The 11,312-nt window shown below is 44.0% G+C and overlaps 1 protein-coding gene across 1 annotated transcript; it reads left to right on the top strand.

Moving 5' to 3' along the window:
- Positions 1–213: 213 nt before the first annotated feature.
- LOC113878251 (keratin, type I microfibrillar 48 kDa, component 8C-1-like) lies at positions 214–6,421 on the top strand. The gene is made up of 7 exons (XM_027519240.1): positions 214–573; positions 2,312–2,394; positions 3,672–3,828; positions 4,695–4,856; positions 4,951–5,076; positions 5,248–5,468; positions 6,238–6,421. Exons 1-7 carry the CDS (start codon positions 226–228, stop codon positions 6,356–6,358), a joined length of 1,218 nt encoding a protein of 405 aa, XP_027375041.1. The 5' UTR covers positions 214–225; the 3' UTR covers positions 6,359–6,421.
- Positions 6,422–11,312: the final 4,891 nt, after the last annotated feature.

Below are 11,312 nucleotides of genomic sequence, written 5' to 3'. Positions count from 1 at the left end.
CTTAGCAAGAAGCCCAAGTAAAACATTTTATGAGGTAAAGGACTCGCGTGAGGTGGCTAAATAACATGGAAAAATTGGTAGAGAGGGTAAAAGAGGGTAACGCTAAGCGTGGCTACCACACCCACCGCTGGCAGAATATAAAGAGCTGGAGAAGACCAGGGCTTACACCACAGAAAGGAACCAGGCTTAGAAACAGACCTTCAGAGCTCTGCTCCCTCCAACACCATGTCTTACAGCTGCTGCCTGCCCAACCTGAGCTTCCGCTCCAGCTGCTCCTCCAGGCCCTGCGTGCCCTCCAGCTGCTGTGGCACCACCCTGCCCGGGGCCTGCAACATCCCCGCCAATGTGGGCAGCTGCAACTGGTTCTGTGAGGGCTCCTTCAATGGCAGCGAGAAGGAGACCATGCAGTTCCTGAACGACCGTCTGGCCAGCTACCTGGAGAAGGTGCGGCAGCTGGAGAGGGACAATGCAGAGCTGGAGAGCCGCATCCTGGAGCGGAGCCAGCAGCAGGAGCCCCTCGTGTGCCCCAACTACCAGTCCTACTTCCGGACCATCGAGGAGCTCCAGCAGAAGGTGAGGGGGTGGGCACTGCCAACTGATGAGCTGCCAGTTGAAGAACTACTTATCTAAATTTGACAGACCTACTTCCAAGTGGATTTAAGTTTGGTCAAACCTAATGTTGAAAATGATAAGGACAGAGACATAGAAGTCACTGGCTTACATAAGACACATCACGTCATCCTAGAGAATCGATGTGGGATGCCCCAGGAAGGAGAGGTACAGACAGGGGACAGGGTAAGGCATTAGACCAAAGTCATAGCAACCTAACACTACTTCTTGTTTAAAACCAGACTGACTGATGCTTTAGTCCTATTATGGTATTCTGGTCTTGTTTTCCGAGCCTATAGCATTAAAAGGGGCTTCCCAGGTAACTCTAGTGGTAGAGAACCGGCCGGCCAATGCAGGAGATGTAAGAGACGTGGGCTGGATCCCTGGGTTGGGACGATCCCTTGGAGAAGGAAATGGCAACCCATTCCAGTATTCTTGCCTGGAAAATTCCATGGACAGAGGAGCCTGGCAGGCTATAGTCCATAGGGTTGCAAAGAGTTGGACACAACTGAAATGACTTTAGCATACAAGCATGGAGCATGCATAGCATTAAAACATAATAATATGCACCCGAATTATTTCTTGGAGCTAGGAATTTCCTGCGTGAATCCTTAGATATTTCCAGATATAACAAGACAGTGTGTCTATAACAAAGTAAAAGAGCCACCAGCTCCAAATCCTCCCTAGTATACACAGAGCGGGCTTGCATACACATGAGAATTCAGGGCCACAAATATGGGAGTAGAAGTGGGACAAGTACAGAGTGAGCGTAGAAGTGGGGCTTAATGCATCGTGTAGGTCAGGGAGGGCTTCTCAGAAGAGGCACTATCTGAGCATGGTTTGAAGGATGAAGAGGAGTTTATATTCAGTTGCACAAGCCCTTGATTCTCTGACAGAATTAACTGTCCACCATTCAGTAGTTCTGGCAAAGCGAGTGTCAGAAAGGCGGTGTGGGATTTGAAGATCGTGCACTGATTTCTGCACATTTAGTGAGAATGAGGCACAGTGCTGGAACAAGGGATAAAGTACTGAGTGAGACAGTCTCTTTCCTTCAGGAGCTCACAGTGTAATAGGGGAGATAGGAAACAAATAACCACAGTGAAGGTGATTAGATGTGTAACTGGCTAGGTGCAGTTACTGTGGGAGCAACAGGAAGAAGTGACTCCTGCAGGAACTGGGGAAGGAAGGGGAATGTGGCTTACGTAGAGGGTCTTGCTAGGTGGGTGAAGGCATCCAGGCATTCCAGGTAGAGGCAGAAGCTTTGTGCAAAAGCTTTGTCCAGGGCAATGTGAGGGGAGAGTGGAGAGTGGTCAGCAGGGCTGGAATGGTGGTGTGTGAGCATAGGATAACCAACTTGTCTTTGTTTGCTTGGGTTTTTTTGGGGTTTAGCACCCCACCTCCCACTAAGCAAACAGGAACACTATGAGAGATTTGGTTCCCAGTATGTTCAGTTACTGCAGGAAACAAGAGGCAGACCAAGAAGAGAAGAATTTATGACAAAAGGCACATTTTCTCTTGACTGTTTTAGTTTTGAAATGATCAGTTCTATTAATGAATCCTCCCCTTATCCTCAAACTGAGAATGTGAGAAGACTTGAAGCTTTTTGGAAGGAATATCTGTTTGAAAGAAAATAGTTTTTAATTTTAAGTTATGAGACATTCATTCTTACTACAACTGATTTCACAATTAATCCTGTGCCCAGATCCTGGCCAACAAGGCAGAGAATGCTAGGCTGGTGGTGCAGATCGACAACGCCAAGCTGGCTGCAGATGACTTCAGGACCAAGTAAGATTTCTCTAATGATCAGACCAATTTAGTAATGGACAGGCTGAGTTGCAAAGTGATGAACTCTGTCCTGGAAGCATGCAAGCAGAAGCTGTCTGCGATCATAGTGGGAGGTTTCTTGCATTCAGTGAGTTAGGTTAACTGTCAGTCTCCTCACTGGAAGCAAGCATTCTGTGTTTTAAATTTAGTTTGAAGGAGCTCAAGCAGTCATCTATTCACTCTCTTTTTCAACTTAACATCTGGATCAACTTTAAAAGTATATTCCACACAAGTCTCTTAATACAGTTGAGTTATGATCAGCCCATTGGAAAAAGTTAAATGACACAATGAGAGCCAAAATTCATTTCAGAGAATCCATCAGTTTTTCTAGGTATGACCATTATAATCGTCAAGAATCCATTGCATTTTTATGAGACTTTATAGTTTGCAATGTGATTCTACCTATATCATTTTTTCATCTTTGGGCCAACCTGACGCATGTTTTTTTTTGGGGGGGGGGGTGGAGCAAGATGAAGTAGGAAAAAATAGCCTTATTGCTTTGCCTAGGGGGCCACAGAGGGCTAATGTCCTTAAAACTGTGTGTCCCTGACATGTCAGTTTGGTTCCCATTTTACAGATGAGGAAATTGAGGTTGAGAGAGATTAAAGAGCTTACCACTGTCCTCACGGCAGGGCTGAATCTCACTGCCTTCTAATCCAGTGCTGCTCTCATGATACCAGGTTGCTTCTCAGGGTGGTTGGTAAGGATGGTGAGGAGGTCCATAGCGGGCTAGTGAAGTCACCAACTCACTTGAGAATGGAGGATGACAGGGCTTAGTTGTTAGCAGCCTGTGATGGGGAATCAGAACAAATGAAGTTAAAGGTAGATTTAAACTATACAGTGGCTTCCCTGGTGGGTCAATGGTAAAGAATCTGCCTGCAAAGCAGGAGATGTGGGTTTGATAATCCCTGGGTCAGGGAGATCCCCTGGAGAAGGAAATGGCACCCGCACTCCAGAATTCTGGCCTAGGAGCCAGGCCTGGTTTGCAAAAGAGTCAGACATGACTTAGTGACTAAGCAACAACAAAAACTATACAGGGGTGCCCCACCGATACCTTCTCTGTGGGTCTCAGGGAGGAAATAGCCTTTTCACTCTGAGCAGTGGTCTTTTTCCCTTTCAAAAGACTGCAAAAATTCCAAATATTTCACAATGTAATGAATTAGACCAGGTGAGCCAAGTAAAGCCTAGGAAAAAGTCTTCCTCTTTGACCTCCTTTGACTGCTGTTTGTGTGTGCAAGGTACCAGACAGAGCTGGGCTTGCGGCAGCTGGTGGAGTCAGACATCAATGGCCTGCGTAGGATCCTGGATGAACTGACCCTGTGCAAGTCTGACCTGGAGGCCCAGGTGGAGTCCCTGAAGGAGGAGCTGATCTGCCTCAAGCAGAACCATGAGCAGGTAAGAGAGTCCCAGCCCCTGACATTCCTATACTGAGAGTCCTGTAACTGCCCTGAGCAGGGTAATATAGGTCTTTAGGTCTTTGCTAGACATCCTAGAGCTGAGAACATTTTGCTGGATGCTCAAAACACCCTTGGTGGGTTGTTGGGGAAGCTTACTTCTTTTACCTAAAAGGGTGTGGTCATCTAATCTATTTCCATTTGGGGCTAGAGCTTTAAAATACTTTCTACTGCTTGATGAGATTGGTTGTCTTCTGAATAGATTGTCTTCCCATTAATGACTTAGACTGAAAGGAGATAGCAAACTTCTTTATGTGTCACCTAGACAGTAGAACCCAAGCTAGAATAAATGGATGGAAGGATGGATGGATAGATAGGAAAATAGAAGAAATGAAGGCACTGAAATAGTGGTTGATTCAGACCTCATGGTTGAATGTAACACTAGGATATCAAAAACATGTCTCAAACATTAGATGTTTAGATGAAGAGGAAAAAACCCCTCATGGACAGGGTGTGATGATAAGAAGACATGAAGTAAATGGGACCAGTTAAGCCTAGTTTCTCTCTATTTAAGTAGCATTTAAGTGGCAACAATTATAAACCGGTTATCATGCCAGGTTTATCACTGAGCAAAGGAAAAGTAAAAAAGAAATGGTAGAATCTTGGAGTGGCAAGAAACATTAGCAATCAAGCAGCCTCATGATACAGATGTGGAGACTCTCAGACAGGAGGCCTGACTCACAGGAAGTAACTTCATCGAGTTTTATATCAATATGTGTCCTAAATTCTAATGCAACCTTTCCACCACAAGGGAATTCATATATAGATTTCTTTCTATGAGTTCATTCTTTCCCCTTCCTCCACCAGGAAGTCAACACCCTGCGGAGCCAGCTGGGAGACCGCCTCAACGTGGAGGTGGACGCCGCCCCCACTGTGGACCTCAACCGTGTGCTCAACGAGACCAGGGCTCAGTACGAGGCCCTGGTGGAGACCAACCGCAGGGACGTGGAGGAATGGTACATCAGGCAGGTGAGCATCTCGGCACGTGGTCTCTCAGGACCCTCAGCCCCTTGGGGCCCTTCAGGTGGGGTCTGATTGTCTCTTCTGCCCTTTGGTGTTTCAGACTGAGGAGCTGAACAAGCAGGTGGTGTCCAGCTCAGAGCAGCTGCAGTCCTACCAGGCAGAGATCATCGAGCTGAGACGCACGGTCAACGCCCTGGAGGTGGAGCTTCAGGCCCAGCACAACCTGGTGGGTATTGATGAGACTCCTGGTGAGGAGGTGAGGTTGGGGAGTCAGGGGCACTGGGATGCCCCCCGGACCACCCTCTCCTGAACTCTTGGAGCTGGTGACTTGTTTGGAAGCGATGGAGAAGCCCCTGAAGGAGCAGCTCTGTGACCTTCCTCCCCTTCCCTCTGACAGAGAGACTCCCTGGAGAACACCCTGACGGAGACGGAGGCCCGCTACAGCTGCCAGCTGGCCCAGGTGCAGGGCCTGATCGGCAACGTGGAGTCACAGCTGGCGGAGATCAGGAGTGACCTGGAGCGGCAGAACCAGGAGTACCAGGTGCTGCTGGACGTGCGGGCCCGGCTGGAGTGTGAGATCAACACGTACCGTGGGCTGCTGGACAGCGAGGACTGCAAGTGAGTACTGAGCAGGTGGTACCCCTGGCATGGTACATGCACGGTCCTACCAAAAGACAAAACGGGGGCTTCCTGGGTCAAGTTTCTGATGCCAATATATCTGCAAAGACTAGAGTTTAATACTACAGCAGTGGGAAGTGAAGGGTGTTTGCTGCTGTCACGACCAGGCCTAAAGGTATTGTCTGCTCCAAAAGATACTCCTGAGCCTGACTGTTTCCTCTACTGGTGAGCTTTTGGAGGCTGATGGGTAAATAAAGCTTTGTACCTTCAGCAAAAGGGAAAACAAACCTGTAACCACCATCACATGTACTTGAATAATGCTTTTGGATTTAATCCCCAGTTTCACACCTATTGTTTCATGGACCCTGGCTGGGATCCCCCTGAGACAGGCAGAGTGGGGATCTGAGGATCTGGGGATCAGGGCAACCACGTTATGGATGAGCATTTGAGTATCAAAAAGGGGAGGTTACTCAAACACTTCTAGGGTCCAGCACTTTTTGCCTGAGTATTTTCATGAACATGATCTGTGGGGTAGATAATATCAATCTATCTCACAGGTGAGGAGGGATGAAGGGTTTTCCCCACAACTTCAGGCTTATCGATCTGGTTCCATCTCAAGGCTTATTTAGGAGTGATCCGAATAAGACTTGGCTTCCTAAGAAGTCAGAAAATGGCTTCTATTTGTCCCCTGTCTCCTTGGGTTGAACTCCCTCCTTTATTTTTGTTATTATCCATCTTATGCTGATGAGCTAATTGTTCTGTGTCCCAGGCTGCCCTGCAACCCCTGCGCCACGACCAACGCATCATCAGTCGGGTCCTGTGTCACCAATCCCTGCACCCCCTGCGGCCCACGCTCCCGCTTTGGGCCCTGCAACACCTTTGGGTGCTAGACAGCCAGGGCCAGCAGGAGGACTGTGAAGACAGAGGACCATTGATGGACCAGCCCTGCTCTCTGACAGCCATCAGCCATTGGATAGTACCCCAGTCACCACCATAATTCACAGTTTGGAAAGAGAATGTCCAGGCCCACCTGATCCTCTTAATTCAAGGCCAGTTTCTTGTGACCTGATGGTCTGACAGGTTTGGGCTGGGGAGTTGTCACATGAGGAGTTTTGTGGTTCTCTCTGCTGCTTTGATTTGTCTTGCAGTCCCCCAAATCCCCTTGTTAACCTTCTAATAAACTTTCCTCTTGCAAAGCAGTGATGATTCTCATTTGTATTCATTCCTTTTAAAGTGTTCACTCTATGTGTTCATGCTTCATATAAAAGCCACTTGAAAGTGAAGGAGGACTTGTCGTTTAATCCTCTCCTTAAAGGTCTTTATTACCATTTGTTAACATTCACTAAACACAATGTGTCCCAGTAGAGACTCAGGCCAGCAGGGAACCAGTGGGACCACTAAGGCAAGAAGTCTCATCTGAATATGATAAACATGTTAGTTATGGGATCTTACTAAGTAAAGTCCAATGGCTAACATTTCTCAAACATTCCACCTTTCCTTTTCCAAAGGCCTACAAAAGGACAGGCACTAACATTTATTAAATGCCAACCAAGCCCTAGAAACTGCATGACTAATTTTTTTCTCTTATGGTTATAGTAAGTAGCAATGTTAGGATTGAACTCAGAGCTTATTCTCTGAATGTCAGTTACATGTGAGGTGTGACTATGAAAGGGTAAAACTGATTTTGAATAAACATCCTTCATGATTTTTACCTGGGGAGGGAGGTTGCTATTAGTACCCCAAACACATCTGCAGAAGCTCTCCTTCAGCAAATACTGAAGAACTCATAACAGTAAAAAAGGGTGATCTCTGTTTCTCTTCTCTCTTGAAATTTTTTATCCACTGGATGGATGAATGGATAAAGATAAATATACATAATGGAAGGAAAACAAAGAAGAAAATCCTGACATTGAGACAACATGGATGAACTTGGAGGGCATTATGTCAGGTGAAATAAGCCAGACATAGAAAGACAAATACTGCATGATCCTGCATATATGTGAAATCTGAGTCACATTCATAAAAGCGGAGTAGAATGGTGATTTCCAGGGGCTGAAGGATGGGAGAAATGGGAAGATATTGGCTAAAGGGTACAAAATTTAAGTTATGTAGGAGGAATAAGTTCTGGTGATCTAATGTACAACATTATGATGATAGTTAATAATACTGTGTTTTGTAGCTGAAATTGACTTCTGTTTGTTTCCAAGACAAGCCATTCAAATTCACAGTAATCCAAGTCTATGCCCCAACCACTAATGTCAAAGAAGCTGAAGTTGAACGGTTCTATGATGACCTATAAGACCTTTTAGAACTAACACCAAAAAAAAAAAAAAAAAAAAGATGTCCTTTCATCATAGGGGGCTGGAATGCAAAAGTACAAATTCAAGAGATACCTGAAGTAACAGGCAAGTTTGGCTTTGGAGTACAAAATGAAGCAGGGCAAAGGCTAACAAAGTTTCACCAAGAGAATACACTGGTCAGAGCAAACACACTCTTCCAACAACACAAGAGAAGATTCCACATGTGGACATCACCAGATGGTCAATAACAAAGTCAGATTGACTACATTCTTTGCAGCCAAAGATAGAGCAGCTCTGTACAGTCAGCAAAAAAATGACCAGGAGCTGACTGTGGTTCAAATTATGAACTCCTTATTGCTAAATTCACACTTAAATTGAGGAAAGTAGGGAAAACCACTAGACCATTCAGGTATGACCTAAATCAAATCCCTTATGATTATACAATTGAAGTGACAAATAGATTCAAGGGATAGATCTGATAGACAGAGTGCTTGAAGAACTATGCACAGAGGTTCATGACATTGTACAGGAAGCAGAGATCAAGACTATCCCCAAGAAAAAGAAATGCAAAAGGCAAAATGGTTGTCTGGGGAGGCCTTACAAATAGCTGAGAAAAGAAGAGAAACTAAAGGCAAAAGAGAAAAGGAAAAATATATCCATCTCTACCTAAATGCAGAGTTCCAAAGGATAGCAAGGAGAGATAAGAAAGCCTTCCTCAGTGATCAATGCAAAGAAATAGAGGAAAACAACAGAGTGGGAAAGACTAGAGATCTCTTCAAGAAAATTAGAGATATCAAGGGAACATTTCATGCAAAGATGGGCACAATAAAGGACAGAAATGGTATGGACCTAACAGAAGCAGAAGATATTAAAAAGGGGTGGCAAGAATACACAGAAGAACTATACAAAAAAGATAGGAATGACCTAGATGTGTGTGATCACTCACCTAGAGTCAGACATTCTGGAATGCCAAGCCAAGTGGGCCTTATGAAGCATCACTATGAACAAAGCTAGTGGAGGTGATGGAATTCCAGTTGAGCTATTTCAAATCCTAAAAGATGATTCTGTAAGGTGCTGCACTCAGTATGCCAGCAAATTTGGAAAACTCAGCAGTGGCCACAGAACTGGACAAGGTCAGTTTTCATACCAATCCCAAAGAAAGGCCATGCCAAAAGAATGCTCAAATTACCACACAATTGCACTCATCTCACATGCTAGCAAAGTAATGCTCAAAATACTCCAAGCCAGGCTTCAATAGTACATAATCCAAGAACTTCTAGACATTCAAGCTGGCTTTAGAAAAGGCAAAGGAACCAGAGATCAAATTGCCAACATCTGTTGGATCATAGAAAAAGCAAGAGAATTCCAGAAAAACATCTACTTCTGCTATATTGACTATGCTAAAGCCTTTGACTGCGTGGATCACAACAAACTGGAAAATTATTTAAGAGATGGGAATACGAGACCACCTGACCTGCCTCTTGAGAAACCTTTATTCAGGTCAAGAAGCAACATTTAGGACTGGACATGGAACAACAGACTGGTTCCAAATTGGGAAAGGAGTACGTCAAAGTTGGATATTGTCAACATGCTTATTTAACTTATATGCAGAGTATATCATGTGAAATGCTGGGCTGGATGAAGCACAAGCTGGAATCAAGATTGCTGGGAGAAATATCAATAGCTTCAGGTATGCAGATGACACCACCCTTATGGCAGACAGAGAGGAAGGAACTAAAGAGCCTCCTGATGAAAGTGAAAGAGGAGAGTAAAAAAGCTGTCTTAAAACTCAGCATTCAAAAAACAAAGATCATGGCATCTGCTCCCATCACTTCATGTCAAATAGATGGCGAAACAATGGAAACAGTGACAGACTTTGTTTTTGGGGGCTCCAAAATCACTGCAGATGGTGACTGCAGCCATGAAATTGAAAGACATTTGCTCCTTGGAAGAAAAGCTGTGAGAAACCTAGACAGTGTATTAAAAAGCAGAAACATTGCTTTGTGACAAAAGTCTGTCTAGTCAAAGTTATGGTTTTTCCAGTAGTCATGTATGCATGTGAGAGTTGGACCATAAAGAAGGCTGAGCACTGAAGAGCTGATGTTTTTGAACTGTGGTGTTGGAGAAGACTCTTGAGAGTCCCTTGGACAGCAAGAAGATGAAACCACTCAATCCTAAAGGAAATCAGTTCTGAATACTCATTGGAAGGACTGACACTGAAGCTGAAGCTCCAATACTTTGGCCACCTGATGCAAGGAGCCAACTCACTGGAAAAGACCCTGATGCTGGGAAAGATTGAAGGCAGGAGGAGAAGAGGACAACAGAGGATGAGATGGTTGGATGGCATCACCGACTCAATGAAGATGAGTTTGAACAAACTCCTGGAGTTAGTGAAGGACGGGGAAGGCTGGCATGCTGCAGTCCATGGGGTCGCAGAGTCAGATCCAACTGAGCAACTGAACTGAACTTATACTTGAAGTTCTCTAAGAGGATATATCTTAAATATTCTTAAAACAGACACAGTCACATATAAAAGGGAACCATGTAGAGGTTGACAGACAAGTTATTTAGCCTGATCGTAATATTCTTTTCACAATATATGCGCAAAAGTAACAGCATTTAGTTATATATCCAGCAATACCTTAACAGCCCTCTGGGTGATTCTATTACATTCAAATTTCAAGAATGTTAACAGATTTAGCAAATATTGGCAATACATACGAGTATCATGGTATCCTGTTATTTTAAAATCCTGTTTTCTTATTCATAGAGAAAATAAGCATTTGAAATATTTTGTATTAGTCATTTGAGTTTCTTATCTGTAGGTTCAATTTAATTCCACTTGAAGTAATAGCACTTAAAATGTACCTACAACAGTGCCTGGAACTGTCTGAGGTGTCAGGACAAAAGTGAATGAAACTAAAACCAGATCTCAAGGTGGGGAGAGTTCCTTTCAACTGAGGGGAGATGGGCAGTAAAGAATCAAATAAACCTCATCAAGAAAAAAAGGGGTAAGAATCAAATCAACAAAATTAGAAATGAAAATGGAGAAATCACAACAGACAACACAGAAATACAAAAGATCATAAGAGACTACTATCAGCAACTATATGCCAATAAAATGGGCAACTTGGAAGAAATGGACAAATTCTTAGAAAAATATAACTTTCCAAAACTGAACCAGGAAATAGAAAATCTGAACAGACCCATAACAAGCACGGAAATAGAAAATGTAATAGGAAATCTTCCAGCAAACAAAAGCCCAGGACCAGACAGCTTCACAGATGAATTCTACCAAAAATTTAGAGAAGAACTAACACATATCCTACTCAAACTCATCCAGAAAATTGCATAGGACGGTAAACTTCCAAACTCATTCTATGAGGTCACCATCACTCTAATATCAGAACCAGACAAAGATGCCACAAAAAAAGAAAACCACAGGCCAATATCACTGATGAACATAGATGCAAAAATCCTTAACAAAATTCTAGCAAACAGAATACAACAACATATTAAAAAGATCATACATCATGACCAAGTG

The sequence above is a fragment of the Bos indicus x Bos taurus genome, chromosome 19 (assembly GCF_003369695.1).
Source record: "Bos indicus x Bos taurus breed Angus x Brahman F1 hybrid chromosome 19, Bos_hybrid_MaternalHap_v2.0, whole genome shotgun sequence".
Classification (NCBI taxonomy): domain Eukaryota; kingdom Metazoa; phylum Chordata; class Mammalia; order Artiodactyla; family Bovidae; genus Bos; species Bos indicus x Bos taurus.
This window is presented reverse-complemented; position numbering and strand designations above follow the sequence as displayed.

What these genes read in the sequence shown, in the direction of transcription:
- LOC113878251 (XM_027519240.1), top strand. Translation starts at nt 226, where the DNA reads ATGTCTTACAGCTGCTGCCTGCCCAACCTGAGCTTCCGCTCCAGCTGC. An exon ending in TCAAGCAGAACCATGAGCAG is followed by an intron (nt 3,829 to 4,694) that starts GTAAGAGAGTCC and finishes TTCCTCCACCAG; the next exon opens with GAAGTCAACACCCTGCGGAG. An exon ending in AGGAATGGTACATCAGGCAG is followed by an intron (nt 4,857 to 4,950) that starts GTGAGCATCTCG and finishes TTGGTGTTTCAG; the next exon opens with ACTGAGGAGCTGAACAAGCA.